The 19264-nt window shown below is 34.9% G+C and overlaps 1 protein-coding gene across 1 annotated transcript in view; it reads right to left on the reverse strand.

Moving 5' to 3' along the window:
* The window catches only part of LOC135965068 (ankyrin repeat domain-containing protein 30B-like), a 51450-nt gene that overhangs the window by 20249 nt on the left and 11937 nt on the right, over positions 1–19264 (reverse strand). Inside the window, exons 5-10 of the mRNA XM_065520550.2 lie at positions 9700–9778; positions 9319–9377; positions 6818–6908; positions 4605–4633; positions 4434–4506; positions 1560–1621 (exon numbers count right to left, since the gene is read on the reverse strand). Of these exons, the coding sequence (XP_065376622.1) occupies positions 1560–1621; positions 4434–4506; positions 4605–4633; positions 6818–6908; positions 9319–9377; positions 9700–9778 (393 nt within the window). The remainder of the gene's footprint in view (positions 1–1559; positions 1622–4433; positions 4507–4604; positions 4634–6817; positions 6909–9318; positions 9378–9699; positions 9779–19264) is intronic.

The following is a 19264-nucleotide window of genomic DNA, read 5'->3' on the forward strand; positions in this document are numbered from 1 at the left end:
TAATCCAGTCTGTCACTGATGGACATTTGGGTTGATTCCAAGTCTTTGCTATTGTGAATAGTGCCGCAATAAACATACGCGTTCATGTGTCTTTATAGCAGCATGATTTATAATCCTTTGGGTATATACATGTCATCCTACCTCTCATGCTTGTTATGGGAGCTTGACTGACAGTCTCAAAGAAATCTCTGACTACAGAATTTGACTGCCACCCCCATTCCCATTCTAAGTGTAAACTTCTTCAATTTTATCTAACCTAACACTATCTGTCTTTATATAGAGATCACTTATATTTACTTATAAGTGTTGTTAACTTGCTTTTCTATTCCTACCACTTTAACATAAGTCCTCATCCTGTGTATTCAGGTCTCACTGCTTAGCACACTTATGCTATTCACGAAGCACATTATTAATAGTCAAAGCATTTAAAATCTCATCAGAGAGGTCTAATTTGCTAAATTCTTCGCAAGTTTAGAAAATAGTATTAGTAGCCTGCTGATACTTAACATACCCATACACTAAACTAGAAATCCACATGTCTGTTGTATTCCCCCATTATTTTTCTGACAATACTGCCTTCATGTTTAGAAAAAGTACCCTTGATATTTATTAAGCCACTGAATACCACTGTCATCATTATCTTACATTTGTATACACATTTTTCAGTTTGCAAAATATTTTCACTTTTATTACAACATTGCTCAATTAAACATATCGAAGAGGTAGATATTAGCACTAATTCAATGAACAAGGCCACTGACATTTGAATACATTAAATAATTTTCTCCAAGGTTACATAACTAGTAAGTAACAGAACCAGAATACTGACTGGGTTTTTGACTTCCACTCATGATTTTTACTGCTATAAAGCAGCTACTTCTAACAACTTGTGGGGCCCTTTCCACCTCTTTGCACAGCTGTGATCTCAGAATACAGATATTTATGTGGCTGAAAGCATGGCTGCCACAAAATAACTCAAATAGTTCTATTTGTGAAAATAATGTTCACTCTTTAAAACACTACTCAACCAAATTGTTTTTACTGTAGTTTCTCAGGTTTCCTATTTTTCTTGCTTTTCCTTTGCCCAAAATATTCCTTAAGATCTGCACTGTGCAATCCAAATATAGCAATACTTTCAAGCACCAGGCATTATCCTTTCAAGTTCCAAGATACACAAAACTATTTTACCTTTTTCCTCTGAATCCAGATATACCAGAGAATCATAAATTTGCTCACAGGTGGACCCCTGAACTGAAATTCTTCAGTTTTTAGACAACTGTAGATTCAGAACCCAAATAAATTCCTAGAATTCTAAGATGTATTTTCACACTATACTACACTACCTTCTTAAACTTAATCCTGAAAATACGTGAAATTGCACTATGAAGCAGTAATCTACTTAGCAAATAATAACTGCTTAGTATTTTCTGAAAAATATCAGAAATTACTGAAGGGCAATATGCAGAGGTAAAACAATAAAGTCAAAGTCTCTACTTTCAAGTTTCAACATCACTCAATATTTATATTTAAATAATAATAAAAACAAAATTACACAATACTTTAGAACTCCAACGTGATTCTGCATATGTTTCTTTTCCTGATTTTAATGTCAACATATTATCTATCAAATATTAATCACAGATATATTAATGAGAATATTTACTATGATATATTTTAAAAGAGTATACAAATCTATTTTTTTCGTGAATCTGTGGTGTTTCTTATTCAACCTGTACATACTTTTTTCTGATTATTCCCACAACTTTTATGGTCAACCTAACAGAATTGCAAACTAAAATATTCTATTCATTAGAATAGAGAAAAATAGAAATTTGGCTAACTTGTATAAATTATTTCTTCAAAAAGGCAGTAATGTGTTCTTCTTCCCAGAAACACAGTATGTCCTATGCTTGAAATTTAATGAGATAACTTTAATTATATGTTATCTTTTTTTCTATTTTTTAGCATTACTTAGTTTGATTGACTCAGCAATCTGTTATTCAAATGAAATTATCAATAAATATGACTCTTGAGAAATATAAATTTTTTTATGTTAACAAACTTTATGTCTAACAATTTTAAGTTTCAACATGTATGACAGTATATTTTGTGTATGTGTAATAAATAAATAAGCTTAAAAAGCTTTTATTGCATATACATTAAATTTTGAAACTCCTTTAGTTATTTTGAGACAGTCTTTCCTTAATTCAATATCTTCAGAATCAACTTGTGATGCCTTAGAGAATCATTAGAAATCTATATAAAAATAATTGCTTTAAGTAACCTAATTTTTCCCTAAAAAAGAATTAAATTAATGTCTACACTTTAGTAAACTACTGTTTCCACATTTAATAGAATTAAATCATGATCTACACAAGATCCAAAGAGTACTGAGAGTCATGAGACAGAATACACACACACACACACACACACACACACACACACACACACATCCAGTTTTCTTTATAAACAAAATTTTCAAATTTGAACTATTTAAGACAGGTTGAAGAAAAAAGCAAACATGCCTAACAAAAACTTTAAGGATGATTTCATCATTACGGGTCAACTGATTATTTGACATTCATGAACTAAAAATCTGATTTTTAAAACTGGTCTTAAATTCTGATCAGAATATCCCTGGAGTTCAAGTTTCCTCCAGGGAATCCAAGAGGTCAAATCATACTTTTGCTGTTGACCATGATCATTTGCGTTTATTTAGAAGTGTATACTGGAATGTTTCAGAGACAAACTGTGTTGTAACACCATAGCTCTAATAACGTTTAACTCATAGTTCTAATTGCCATCGGAATATACATGATTATGCAAGCTTATATCTTAAATACTATACTTTTAATTTTTAATATATTAAAAATAAAATATAAAGCCAACTTAAAAGGCTTATCAAAATCTGAATTTGTTTTTATTTTTATGTATTTTATCAGCATAAAACCGTTTAATTAATTGTGGTACAGTCATATAATAGAATATGAAAATCACGGAGCCATAAGACAGAAAACAAACATAAAACAGAAATAATGTTCCGTTTTCTTTGTAAACAAATTTTTCAAATATTAACTATTTAACATAGTTCAAAGAAAAAAGTAAACACGCACAACTGAAGCTTTAAATATCATTTTAATATTAAGGGTACATTTATAATTTGACATGCATGAACTATATATTTGGTTTTCAAATGTGCTTTTAAGTTGTGAGATGAGCATCCCTAAAGTTCAAATTTCACTTAGAGAATCCAAAACTCAAATCATACTTTTGTTATCGACTATTTTCAATCTCATTTTTAGAAGTGCATACTGCACTGTTTCAGGGAAATAATGTGTTACAACAGCATAGCTTTAATGGTTCATAGGTCACACTTTTCATTTTTATTAAAGTAGATGATTGTGCATGGTTATACTTGAAATTCTTTAGTTTTAATTTCTAATATATCAAAAATCAGTAGATAAAACCAACTTAAATAAGACTGAAATTTGCATTTGGTTTTATTTTTTGCGTAAACAAACTTTAGTTGTGGTGCAGTTATATAACGGAATTTATATAAAGAATGCAATAAAAACAAAACCAGAGCTAGTTCTGTCTATTATGGATGGATCTTACAATATAATGCTGATAAAATAAAGAATGTTACAGAAAATTACACACAATGTACAATTATTTACATATTAGAAGTTAAAAACAAATTCTACGTATTATCTATGACTGTGCACATATGTTGTATAATGTTTAAGCATGTATAGGAATAATTTTTTAAAAACTAGTTTAGACAATTGTTTACCTCTAAACAATGAAAAGACACTAAAGCCAAATGCTTCAGAATCACAGTTTTACAAATATAATTATAAAGAAATGATTACTTCTCCCATTTTTAAAAACTAGGGATACCACACACAAACACACATACACATGCACACAGGCACAAACATGCACACCACACACACACACACACATACACATGCACAGAGTAAGCTAAATCAGAATAACTGATTTCCTTAGGATGCTTCAAATGACTACATCCACATGAGGTAACCAATGTTAAAACACAATTGGCATGTCAAAAAGTGAAGCTTTCTCTTCAGTAAAGGGTAGAATTTGAATCAAGTTTTGAACAGGAAAAATATTAGAGTTTAAAAATTCGTCTTCTTGAATCTTTAAGTCATACAGACATTCCCAATAAAAAACATTACAGTATCAGAACATAAAAATAGAAACACCTGAAATTAAAGCTAATTTTAAAAAAAAACTAATTAAAATTCATGTTCTTGTAAATAATCAGTTTTTCAAACGTGGATACCACTATGGACATCATTAACTCAAATATTTCCATAATATTTGAAAAATAAACATTGGGGAGATGAGACTATTAATATGTCAACTATTGAAATATTCCTTTTAATATAGTTGAACTGTAAAATTACCTGCTCTCAATGTTTGTTTATTTCTCCATTCTAAAGCTTTATTTGGAACAGAGTTTTGCATTTCAACAGCAGGCTAAATGGGTTTAGAAGAAAAATGATTAATAACGAATGTATACTTCATAAAATACATAGTTAATAAATAATTCAAGATAAAATTATAAAACTCAATACCTCAAAGTCAGAAGGCTTTTCAGTAGACTCTAAAGCAAAAGAGATTTGTTATCAGTCATAGGTAAATATAACAAAACCAACCACAAATGAACCCAGTGATAGTATCTAACTGAGTCCTCTTGCTCAGCTTTGAGAATGATTCCTTTAGGTTTAGGAGATTTTCTTTTGTTTGTTTCTTTAGGACACTCACATGACAGAAATACACTGAAGAAACTAGGAATCTATAGTTCATCAAACATGCACTTAAGATTTCAAAAGTGAGAATGTGTTTTGCATGCAAAATGTGTTGATATTAATATGTATATGCTGAGTGATGAAAGCATAAATGATCTTTGATCAGAGGAGCAAATCATGACCCTGAAAAAATAAATGTCAAAGCTGAACATAGAATCCTACACCATATGTTTAATGAAATACATTAGAATAATTTATATCATTACATTCATCATGTTCTTTAATTTGTCCTACAATTGAGACGGTACACCGTTATGATGAGAGTTCAGCTGAATGCAGAACTGACATCTCATCACTGAACGTGTTACAAATTGATCAGCTTGGATATTTACTTAGGGGATAATACTGAATAAAATATTCATTGTTTTCCATATCCATGTGGTGTAATCATATGCCTACATTTCTGTATCCTCTAGTTTATCCTCAGAAATTTTCTTGATTCACTCATGTAAAAAATATATACAAAATTCATTTAAAAGTTTGTGTAATGAGCTTTCAATATTGGCACGTTTATTTGAAAATTTATGGCAACATACTTATTATATACAAATAATATTTTATATTTTTAAATCAGGAAAATACTTATTTAAAAAAAATTTTAGAATTCAGGTAGTAAATTCAGTATTTTTTTGTTTCTAAAAAATAGTCTGCTTTATTAAGTGTCTAATGGATTTTTATAGAACAACAATGTTACCAAAACAATTTGCTTCATTAAAAATAAAGCTAATGCTCTTAGATTCAAATATTTCTCATTTGAATAGCTAATATCAACAAAATATATACCTTTTATGCTGATAGTAATAGAGAAAACTAAAAAGTCACCATAGTTTACTCCAATTCTAGTAATCCTCCGCTTCCGGTAGTCTCTGGAGTACCCAAAATCTAATCTTCTGGAGTGCAAATATTGTAAATGCATCTGAAGTGAATTCACTCAAATTTCCTATTCAGAAACTCCAAAGTTGCCTGGCTATCTTCTTTCTTGCCCCATTTCCTGCCTCACAATCCCTCTTCCTTAGCCAAAATAATGTCCACATCTGTGGTCTTCATTTTTCCCAACACTTTTAAAATCAATTTTCCCAACACTTTCTTTCTCTTTGATTAGGAATAGTATCTGACACCTGTAATTATTATTTCTTTACCTCTTTTTCCCCTCTGACCAGAAACAGATGCAGAAATAAAAGCAATATAATGCTATCCCTTGACCCTGTTATGTCTTGATCTTCTATCCAATTGCCCTTCTTCCAGATTTTTCCAAAGGAAAGGCTATTCTCTTGCTACTTAAGAGTGAGGTCCAAGGACCACCAGCAACGGCATCACCTGAGAACTTATTTAAAATGCCAGAATCCCAAGTCTGCTGAATTACAATGTGCACTGTTAAAAAGGTATTCAGCTGATTTTATAAAGTGTGAAAACTTCTGGTGTATACTGAGTGTATATGACAAATTATATACACGCATGGCTGTGCCAATATGCTTATATTCACCTATTGCAGATAAAACACAACTCTCTATGGTCAGTTGCTTCCATCCCTAATGCCTTCCCACCAGTGAGAAAGACAGGAGTGACATGTTTGCTGTAATTCCCTGGCAACTTTTGGTAATGGAAGGTCACTTTTTATTCTTCCCAGCTTTCTAATCATGCTCTATCTTTCTGTAAATAATTATTTTATTTTACCATTCTCCATTATATAAACCTGCTTCTTGTTCCCTCATGTACTCCCTGTCTTCCTTGGTCTTCATTCCCTCTTTTACTCCTTTCTTCAGGTATATTGAATTTAAACTAATAATTCAGCTCTTTTTTTGGCACTCTCAATATAATCTGTTGCCAACACCTGAGAAGACATGTAACTTTCACTCCTTTTGTCCTTCCATGCTACACATTTAAAAAATAATTTTCTTTGGCTGTCAGAGTATATCAGTCCTCATGCTTTTAGACAAATAATTGGTCAAATGATGTTTTAAATAAAAAATGGTTCTTACCTTCTATTTTGCCATTTATTGTCTTTATTTCTTTTTGATATGTAGCCTCAGTTAAACACACATAATTCTGTGTATCACTCACAGAGATAATCTGTTAAAGATAATATTAATAAATAATTTCTTTTTTTTACTATTTTTTTGTTTTGTTTTTTCTGAGACAAAGCCTCACAGGGTTGCCCAGTGGTATGATCTAGGCTCACTGCAACTTCTGGCTCCCAAGACCAAGTGATTCTTCTGCCTCACCGTCACGAATAGCTGGGATGACAGGCATTAGCCACCACACCTGGCTAAATTTTTGTATTTTTAATAGAGACAGGATTTCACCATGTTGGCTAGGCTGGTCTCAAACACCTGACTTTAAGTGATCCACCCACCTTGCCCTACCAAAATACTGGGATTACAGGTGTGAGACACCATAGCCTGCCTCAATAAATAATTTCAATTTAAAAATAATAATAACAAGCATCATATTTTTCATTTAAAATCTTTTTTAAAACAAAATTTTTTACTCTAAAGGTAATTAGATTTAAGGCTGTTCACATATTGAAAACCAAACATTCAAGAGAAAACCTCAAATACGCTCTGTATATCATGCTTATCTTTTATCTTCATGTGACTACTGACTGGGTTACTGAGCAAAGAAAATAAATCATATTCCCAAAAAAATTCAATCGTGTGCATATTTCAAAAGGAATTAAATTCAAAGTATCTGCCTTACACTGTAGTCCTTGCAAAAAATAACAGGGCATTTCAAACAAAATACAACACAATTACACATTTGACATATGCATAATTACAGATTTTTTGTTAAAAATTATGCACGGCATGAAGAGAATTTTCAGAGTATGTCATGCAGAGTAGGAATAGAATTCTGTAAAAGCTGTTTCACTTAGGAAAACAAAGACTTAAGATAATAAGAATAAATTTTACAAGTTTTTTGCTGATAAAGAACTGCGTGAATAAAAGATTCATAAGGAAAACATATTTTTGCTATTTTTAAATGAAAGCAAACAATCATTAGATAAAGTGTGCAATTCATTCTTAAGACATAACTTCAAAAAAGTAGAGCAAGCCTTCATAAAAAGAGAAAAATAAAAGCATGTATTCATGAAACCTCTAACATGTGCCAGACACGTATTTGCAGATTTTTCTTCACTTTAGAATAATGAGGATGATGACGATGGTGGTGGTTACCCCACTTTCTACTTCCTAGTCGTTCTAGGTTGTTAAGAACAAAATGATGAACAAATATGTTCCACTGTTCTCTCTGTTCGGAATGTTTTGCTCCTAAACTTTCATATGGCCTACTCTTCATCTTTGAGATGGAGATTAAATGGCAGTCTCAGACAGATCTACTCTGACCATAGAATTCCACTGCCACTCCCATACCCGTGCTAATTATAAAGTTTTTCAATTTTCTCTAACCAAACATTCTCTATTTTGTTTTTAAGAAAAATTTATAATGACTTATAAGTGTTTTTTTGTTGTTGTTTTTGGGTTTTTTTGTTTTGTTTTGTTTTGTTTTTGAGATGGAGTCTTTCAAGTCCCAGGCATTATCGTTTTAAGTTCCAAGTTGAGCAAGACTAAGGCTACACTTTAAACTCTTTGTCTCTGAATCCAATTAGAGCCTTTGTACATCTAGATATACACAGAATTATGTATTTGCCCATAAATGAACAGAGAAATTATTTAGTTTTTAGACAAACTCAACTTCAGAACTCAAATAGATTCCTAGTGCCTTCTAAGTCTTATTTTCTTTTGCACTATTCTACATTGGCTTCAAAATTAATCCTGCAAATTAGCAGAATTGCACTATGCAGCTATTATCTACTTGGCACATGATTATAAAGTATGTTCTGATAAATGTCAGAAAATAAATGCTTTCTCTCTTTTTTTTTTTTTTTTTTTTTTTTTTTTTTTTTTTTTGCTTTTCTTTGAGATGGATTCTCACTCTGTCACCCAGGCTGGAGTGCAGTGGCGCGATCTTGGCTCACTTCAAGCTCCACCTGCTGAGTTCACACCATTCTCCTGCCTCAGCCTCCCGAGTAGCTGAGACTACAGGCACGCACCACCAAACCCGGCTAATTTTTTAATGTTTTTAGTAGAGACAGTTTCACCATGTTAGCCAGGATGGTCTCAATCTCCTGACCTCATGATCACCCACCTTACGGACACATGCAGAGGTGAGAGTATAAAGTCAAATCATCTTTTTATGGGTTTTTTTTGTTTTTTATTTTTATTATTATACTTTGAGTTCTAGGGTACATGTGCATAACGTGCAGGTTTGTTACATATGTATACTTGTGCCATGTTGGTGTGCTGCACCCATCAACTCATCAACACCCATCAACTCGTCATTTACATCAGGTATAACTCCAAGTGCAATCCCTCCCCCCTCCCCCCTCTCCATGATAGGCCCTGGTGTGTCATGTTCTTTTTATGTTTGAAGATTACTCATTACTTAAGTTTTAAAATTGCAACAACAACAACAATACACATACCTCAGAATCTGAAGATTCTGTATCTTCTTTTTGTCTTGATTCTGATGTGGGTATCTTATCTACAAAATGTTATTCACAGACACATATATGAGAACATTTATTACTGTAAATTGTAATACCATATACAAATCTATTGCCATTTATTAGTATTTAAAAAACAAAGCTAACAGCAAAAATAGAATTTCAGAATTGAAGCAGGTTCAGTAAAAAGAATTGATAGCATGAAGAAAGATATCAGAAAATATTTTTTTAAATAGCCATTGTATTTCGGTCTATAAAATTGTTTTGTAAATAATAGCACTTAAGCATAGAAAGATTTTCAGAGATATTCACTAATGTACCACTTCTATTATTTTGGTATAAAAATAAAATTGTCATTACTTGTTTGATCTTCTGGAGCTTGTTCAATAATGTCAATATCATTTTCGTGTTGTCCAGTTACTGTCTTTGTTGCTTCCTCCTATTACAAACAATAAACAAAAGCAACAACAACAACAAAAAACTTCCGGAAAAAAATGTGTTTATTCACTCACACAATTTATCAGTAAGACAAAAGAGAACAACAAGAAAAAACATACACTGTATCTATCAAATCATAGGCACTATCCTGGGAGAAGCAGAAAATATACATGGAAGACAGGTTCTGGCCTATATTCAAGAAATGGTAGAGATATGTGAAAACAAAAAAAGAACAGAAAAGTATAATTCACCAGTTCTACAATTTAAGTCAATAAAATGCATAAGAGTACAAAGGAGAGAACAATGAGTTTTACCTGAAAAGCAGAGAAAATGCCGCCATAATGGGGCCATATTTGGAAGGACAGGCAAAGTGCAGAGTCAGGATACAAAGACTCTCAATACAACAGCATGTGCAAAATAATAAGGCATGAAACAACATGGCAAGTGAGGGATGCCAAAGTGATGTGGTAAAACTGGAACACAGTCAGACCAAATGAGTTGAAGAGACAAAAAATGGGACCAAACCATGTAAGATATGTGTCACGCTAGAATGTGAACTTAACCCTTCAGGTAATGGGTATCCGCTCAATATGCAGACGAGTTATATCATTACAAATATATTTTAGAAAGGTGACCCTTCCAGTGATGTAAAGATAGATGAACATGGGGAGACGGGGCAAAACTAGAAAGGAGTACTTCAAAATTATAGGTAGATGGTTAATTATGGTAATAAGATATGAAAAATTATAAGAAGGTAGATAATACAAATTTTGGTGTGTGACTGGCTTGGTGACCTGGAGGAGGGTTGAAGTGCAGGATGTGGGGGACAGTTGAAATGCAGGTTGAAGTGTTTGAGCAGTTCATGGCTACTTCCTAGATGTTATTTACTAGGATGGGGAAACCAGATGACTGAGTAGATTACAAAGAGTCAGAAAAGAGGCAGGAAAAGAATTAAAAAAAAGATGCTTTCAGTTTGAGACCTCTAAGATTTGAGGCATCTAAGGGGCTTGGAAGAAAGATCTGGATAAATACATTTGGAGTATGAGTAGATGACCTACATGAGGAAAATTACATAGTGATAAGAAAATAAATATTTATAAGATAGACTAAATGGGTAGAATAAAGCAACACAAATCTATGCAGACTGTTGAAATTTTGAAAATGAAATTAAAGGAGAGAGAAAAACGTGGGATTAAGTTTCTAAGTTATATATTTCCAAACTTGTTCCAAGAATATAATTTTATTGATATAGGTAAATATTTCTGAAATATTATTGCAATAGGCATCTTTGAATTGAATGAAAACATTTAAATCTACAACAACAAGATTCTGTAAAACCACTTTTATAAAAACCTTGAAATTTTTAATTGTGCAAGAGAAATGCTTACCTATAGAATTATGAGGCATTTTTAAGTACTACTATAAAGTGAGATAGAAATGTGAAACCCCACTTTAAAATTCACATGCTTTTCTTATGTTCCTGTAAACAATATAATACTAACTCGAATTGCCTATTTACACCATATAGGATGACAGTTTAAAATTGGAGAAAAGATCTCACATAAAGAAAATTAAGCAATAATTATTCGAGTTGAAGATTTAATAGTTCATATATATATCTATGACTGTCAAGCAGGATTCAGTATTCACAGGTGAAGAAAGAAACTGAAAACTTCAAGTCAACAGGATTCCTGAGTTTTAGAAACAAACAAACATGGGCCGGGCGCGGTGGCTCAAGCCTGTAATCCCAGCACTTTGGGAGGCCGAGACGGGCGGATCATGAGGTCAGGAGATCAAGACCATCCTGGCTAACACGGTGAAACCCCGTCTCTACTAAAAAATACAAAAAAAAAAAACTAGCCGGGCGAGGTGGCGGGCGCCTGTAGTCCCAGCTACATGGGAGGCTGAGGCAGGAGAATGGCGTGAACCCGGGAGGCGGAGCTTGCAGTGAGCTGAGATCTGGCCACTGCACTCCAGCCCGGGTGACAGAGCGAGACTCCATCTCACAAAAAAAAAAAAAAAAAAAAAAAAAAAGAAACAAACAAATATATGTGCAAGGTTTAATAATTATGAAGACTAAAGTTAATAAGGCTTCCTGGAAATAATATAAAATATCTCCACTGTAAGAGATATATTTAAAAGTAAAAAGTAGGGGAGGCAGAGCAAGATGGCTGAATTGGAAGAGCTCCAGTCTCTAGCTCCCAGTGCCAGCAACACAGAAGACAGGTGATTTCTGCATTTTCAACTGAGGTACTGGGTTCATCTTACAGGGACTGCCAGACAATCGGTGCTGGTCAGCTGCTGCAGCCCGACCAGCAAGAGCTGAAGCAGGGCAAGGCATCGCCCCACCTGGGAAGCGCAAGGGGGAAGGGAATCCATTTTCCTAGCCAGGGGAACTGAGACACACAACACCTGGAAAATCGGGTAACTCCCACCCCAATACTGCGCTTTACCAAGGGTCTTAGAAAACGGGCACACCAGGAGACTATATCCCACTCCTGGTCGAGAGGTCCCATGCCCACGGAGCCTCCCTCATTGCGAGCACAGCAGTCTGCAATCTAACTGCAAGGCAGCAGCCAGGCTGGGGGAGGGGCGTCCGCCATTGCTGAGGCTTAAGTAGGTAAACAAAGCCGCTGGGAAATTCGAACTGGGTGGAGCTCACAGCAGCTCAAAGAAGCCTGCCTGTCTCTGTAGACTCCACCTCTGGGGACAGGACACAGCTAAACAACAACAAAAACAAAAGCAGCAGAAACCTCTGCAGACGCAAACGACTCTGTCTGACAGCTTTGAAGAGAGCAGTGGATCTCCCAACGTGGAGGTTGAGATCTGAGAATGGACAGACTGCCTGCTCAAGTGGGTCCCTGACCCCTGAGTAGTCTAACTGGGAGACATGCCCACTAGGGGCAGACCAACACCCCACACCTCACAGGGTGGAGTACACCCCTGAGAGGAAGCTTCCAAAGCAAGAATCAGACAGGTACACTCACTGTTCAGCAACATTCTATCTTCTGCAGCCTCTACTGCTGATACCCAGGCAAACAGGGTCTGGAGTGGACCTCAAGCAATCTCCAACAGACCTACAGCTGAGAGTCCTGACTGTTAGAAGGAAAACTAAGAAACAGGAAGGACACCCACACCAAAACCCCATCAGTACGTCACCATCATCAAGGACCAGAGGCAGATGAAACCACAAAGATGGGGAAAAAGCAGGGCAGAAAAGCTGGAAATTCAAAAAATAAGAGCACATCTCCCCCTGCAAAGGAACGCAGCTCATCGCCAGCAATGGATCAAAGCTGGATGGAGAATGACTTTGATGAGATGAGAGAAGAAGGCTCCAGTCCATCAAACTTCTCAGAGCTAAAGGAGGAATTACGTACCCAGCGCAAAGAAACTAAAAATCTTGAAAAAAGAGTGGAAGATTTGATAACTAGAATAATTAATGCAGAGAAGGCCATAAACGAACTGACAGAGATGAAAACCATGACACAAGAAATACGTGACAAATGCACAAGCTTCAGTAACCGACTTGATCAACTGGAAGAAAGAGTATCAGCAATTGAGGATCAAATGAATGAAATGAAGCGAGAAGAGAAATCTAAAGAAAAAAGAAGAAAAAGAAATGAACAAAGCCTGCAAGAAGTATGAGATTATGTAAAAAGACCAAATCTACATCTGATTGGGGTTCCTGAAAGTGAGGGGGAAAATGGAACCAAGTTGGAAAACACTCTTCAGCATATCATCCAGGAGAACTTCCCCAACCTAGTAGGGCAGGCGAACATTCAAATTCAGGAAATACAGAGAACGCCACAAAGATACTCTTCGAGAAGAGCAACTCCAAGACACATAATTGCCAGATTCACCAAAGTTGAAATGAAGGAAAAAACCTTAAGGGCAACCAGAGAGAAAGGTCGGGTTACCCACAAAGGGAAGCCCATCAGACTTACAGCAGATCTCTCGGCAGAAACTCTCCAAGCCAGAAGAGAGTGGGGGCCAATATTCAACATTCTTAAGAAAAGAATTTTCAACCCAGAATTTCATATCCAGCCACACTAAGTTTCATAAGTGAAAGAGAAATAAAATCCTTTACAGATAAGCAAATACTTAGAGATTTTGTCACCACCAGGCCAGCCTTACAAGAGACCCTGAAGGAAGCACTAAACATGGAAAGGAACAACCGGTACTAGCCATTGCAAAAACATGTCAAAATGTAAAGAACATCGAGGCTAGGAAGAAACTGCATCAACTAATGAGCAAAATAACCAGTTAATATCATAATGGCAGGATCAAGTTCACACATAACAATATTAACCTTAAATGTAAATGGACTAAATACTCCAATTAAAAGACACAGACTGGCAAACTGGATAGAGAGGCAAGACCCATCAGTTTGCTGTATTCAGGAGACCCATCTCACATGCAGAGACATACATAGGCTCAAAATAAAGGGATGGAGGAAGATCTACCAAGCAAATGGAGAACAAAAAAAAAAGCAGGGGTTGCAATACTAGTCTCTGATAAAACAGACTTTAAACCATCAAAGATCAAAAGAGACAAAGAAGGCCATTACATAATGGTAAAAGGATCAATTCAACAGGAAGAGCTAACTCTCCTAAATATATATGCACCCAATACAGGAGCACCCAGATTCATAAAGCAAGTCCTTAGAGACTTATAAAGAGACTTAGACTCCCATACAATAATAATGGGAGACTTCAACACCCCACTGTCAACATTAGACAGATCAATGAGACAGAAAGTTAACAGGGATATCCAGGAATTGAACTCATCTCTGCAGCAAGCAGACCTAATACACATCTACAGAACTCTCCACCCCAAATCAACAGAATATATATTCTTCTCAGCACCACATCACACTTATTCCAAAATAGACCACATAATTGGAAGTAAAGCACTCCTCAGCAAATGTACAAGAACAGAAATTATAACAAACTGTCTCTCAGACCACAGTGCAATCAAACCACAACTCAGGACTAAGAAACTCAATCAAAACCACTCAACTACATGGAAACTGAATAACCTGCTCCTGAAGACTACTGGGTACATAACGAAATGAAGGCAGAAATAAAGATGTTCTTGGAAACCAATGAGAACAAAGATACAACATACCAGAATCTTTGGGACACATTTAAAGCAGTTTGTAGAGGGAAATTTATAGCACTAAATGCCCACAAGAGAAAGCTGGAAAGATCTAAAATTGACACTCTAATATCACAATTAAAAGAACTAGAGAGGCAAGAGCAAACACATTCAAAAGCTAGCAGGAGGCACGAAATAACTAAGATTAGAGCAGAACTGAAGGAGATAGAGACACAAAAAAACCTCCAAAAAACAATGAATCCAGGAGTTGTTTTTTTGAAAAGATCAACAAAATTGATAGACCACTAGCAAGACTAATAAAGAAGAAAAGAGAGAAGAATCAAATAGATGCAATAAAATATGATAAAGGGGATATCACCACTGACCCCACAGAAATACAAACTACCATAAGAGAATACTATAAACACCTCTATGCAAATAAACTGGAAAATCTAGAAGAAATGGATAATTTCCTGGACACTTACACTCTCCCAAGACTAAATCAGGAAGAAGCTGAATCCCTCAATAGACCAATAGCAGTCTCTAAAATTGAGGCAATAATTAATAGCCTACCAACCGAAAAAAGTCCAGGACCAGATGGATTCACAGCTGAATTCTATCAGAGGTACAAGGAGGAGCTGGTACCATTCCTTCTGAAACTATTCCAATCAATAGAAAAAGAGGGAATCCACCCTAACTCATTTTATGAGGCCCACATCATCCTGATACCAAAGCCTGGCAGAGAAACAACAAAAAAAGAGAATTTTAGAACAATATCCCTGATGAACATCGATGCAAAAATCCTCAACAAAATACTGGCAAACCAGATGCAGCTGCACATCAAAAAGTTTATCCACCATGATCAAGTGGGCTTCATCCCTGCGATGCAAGGCTGGTTCAACATACGCAAATCAATAAACGTAATCCAGCATATAAACAGAACCAAAGACAAAAACCACATGATTGTCTCAATTGATGCAGAAAAGGCCTTTGACAAAATTCAACAGCCCTTCATACTAAAAACGCTCCATAAGTTCGGAATTGATGGAACGTATCTCAAAATAATAAGAGCTATTTATGACAAACCCACAGTCAATATCATACTGAATGGGCAAAAACTGGAAAAATTCCCTTTGAAAACTGGCACAAGACAGGGATGCCTTCTCTCACCACTCCTATTCAACATAGTGTTGGAAGTTCTGGCTAAGGCAATCAGGCAAGAGAAAGAAATCAAGGGTATTCAGTTAGGAAAAGAAGAAGTCAAATTGTCCCTGTTTGAAGATGACGTGATTGTATATTTAGAAAACCCCATTGTCTCAGCCCAAAATCTCCTTAAACTGATAAGCAACTTCAGCAAAGTCTCAGGATACAAAATTAATGTGCAAAAATCACAAGCATTCTTATATACCAGCAACAGACAGCCAAATCATGAATGAACTTCCATTCACAATTGCTTCAAAGAGAATAAAATACCTAGGAATCCCACTTACAAGGGATGTAAAGGACCTCTTCAAGGAGAACTACAAACCACTGCTCAGTGAAATAAAAGAGGACACAAACAAATGGAAGAACATACCATGCTCATGGATAAGAAGAATGAATATCGTGAAAATGCCCATAGTGCCCAAGGTAATTTATAGATTCAATGCCATCCCCATCAAGTTACCAATGAGTTTCTTCACAGAATTGGAAAAAACCACTTTAAACTTCATATGGAACCAAAAAAGAGCCCGTATTGCCAATACAATCCGAAGTCAAAAGAACAAAGCTGGAGGCATCACGCTACCTGACTTCAAACTATACTACAAGGCTACAGTAACCAAAACAGCATGGTACTGGTACCAAAACAGAGATATAGACCAATGGAACAGAACAGAGTCCTCAGAAATAATACCACACATCTACAGCCATCTGATCTTTGATAAACCTGGGAAAAACAAGAAATGGGGAAAGGATTCCCTACTTAATAAATGGTGCTGGGAAAATTGGCTAGCCATAAGTGGAAAGCTGAAACTGGATCCTTTCCTTACTCCTTATACGAAAATTAATTCAAGATGGATTAGAGACTTAAATGTTAGACCTAATACCATAAAAACCCTAGAAGAAAACCTAGGTAATACCATTCAGGACATAGGCATGGGCAAGGACTTCATGTCTAAAACACCAAAAGCAACGGCAGCAAAAGCCAAAATTGACAAATAGGATCTCATTATACTAAAGAGCTTCTGCACAGCAAAAGAAACTACCATCAGAGTGAACAGGCATCCTACAGAAGGGGAGAAAATTTTTGCAATCTACTCATCTGACAAAGGGCTAATATCCAGAACCTACAAAGAACTCCAACAAATTTACAAGAAAAAAACAAACAACCCCATCAAAAAGTGGGCAAAGGATATGAACAGACAGTTCTCAAAAGAAGACATTCATACAGCCAACAGACACATGAAAAAATGCTCATCATCACTGGCCATCAGAGAAATGCAAATCAAAACCACAATGAGATACCATCTCACACCAGTTAGAATGGCAATCATTAAAAAGTCAGGAAACAGCAGGTGCTGGAGAGGATGTGGAGAAATAGGAACACTTTTACACTGTTGGTGGGATTGTAAACTAGTTCAATCATTATGGAAAACAGTATGGCGATTCCTCAAGGATCTAGAACTAGAAGTACCATATGATCCAGCCATCCCATTACTGGGTATATACCCAAAGGATTATAAATCATGCTGCTATAAAGACACATGCACACGTATGTTTATTGTGGCACTATTCACAACAGCAAAGACTTGGAATCAACCCAAATGTCCATCAGTGACAGGCTGGATTAAGAAAATGTGGCACATACACACCATGGAATACTATGCAGCCAGAAAACAGGATGAGTTTGTGTCCTTTGTAGGGACATGGGTGCAGCTGGAAACCATCATTCTCAGCAAACTATCGCAAGAACAAAAAACCAAACACCGCATGTTCTCACTCATAGGTGGGAACTGAACAATGAGATCACTTGGACTCGGGAAGGGGAACATCACACACCGGGGCCTATCATGGAGAGGGGGCAGGGGAAGGGATTGCATTGGGAGTTATACCTGATGTAAATAACGAGTTGATGGGTGCTGACGAGTTGATGGGTGCAGCACACCAACATGGCACAAGTATACATATGTAACAAACCTGCACGTTATGCACATGTACCCTAGAACTTAAAGTATAATAATAATAAAAAATAAAAAAATAAAAAAATAAAATAAAATAAAAGTAAAAAGTATTCTTCCAATGATAAGTTTGTTTACTCTGTTATCAATCTTCCTTTGCATATTCTATAATAATAGGTACTTTAAAAAATTCACCAATGTTGATTACATTCATTTGATGTGTGTATATAGTACCATCACATACAGATATTATGAGCAAAAATCTCAGAATATTTCTAGAGATTACTAATTTCTCCATTTATTTATTTCAGAGTACTGAAGCTTAAAAGAGATTTTTCTCTTTTAAGAGACACAGAAGAAAAATCTTGTTCATATGATCAGAAAATTTAATTTTAATAACAAGTTTAAATAAAATGCTTATTTATTTATACTCTATTTTCAAAAATATTCTAAACAGCTGCCAAGGTTATATCAAAGAGTGAGATAAATTAGTTAAATAACTTAAGGATATGTCAAATATTAAGTTAGAAATCTGAAATCAGAAACCAAAGAATCAAAATTAGTAATTGACAATAAAGCTGACAAGGCCTAAAACAGATTTTCCTTTGCATTCTATATTAATATGAGTATGGCTACATTAAATATAAAACATAAAGTTACTAAAAGAAGTGAGAATTAAATTTTCATGCCTTGTTTATAAATTTTTTGTTGACACACTATAAATGTACATGTTTTAAGGGTACATATTATCACTTAATACATTCACATAATCAAATCAGAATAATTGAGATATTAATCGCCTTAAGTATGTATCTTTCCTTTATGTTAGAATCATTCAAATTATTCTCTACTAGGTATTTTAAAGAGTACAACAAATTGCTCTTACCTGTACTTGTCCTTATGTTTTCTTCCAGTTTTTTATTAAAATCAGCTATAAGTCACTCAAAAACACCTGAGCTATAATTTATTAGCTGGCTATGTTTTCTTAATTTTTATTTTAAATAATTTATAGCATATATTTTATTATAGAGAGTTCCTGCTCTCATTGAAACCAATATTTTTGCTGTGTATTTATAAAAATCTGTCTCATCTTGACTCTCTCATGTAGTCTCTATGATTATCTTACCCTTCTTCAATGACTTATTTCCTATCATCCCCTTCACCTAATTTATTATTATATAAATATGGTGGTATCCATTAGATAATTTTTTTTAACCAAAATAATCTAGGAC

This window comes from Macaca fascicularis, chromosome 9 (genome assembly GCF_037993035.2).
Source record: "Macaca fascicularis isolate 582-1 chromosome 9, T2T-MFA8v1.1".
NCBI classification, from domain to species: domain Eukaryota; kingdom Metazoa; phylum Chordata; class Mammalia; order Primates; family Cercopithecidae; genus Macaca; species Macaca fascicularis.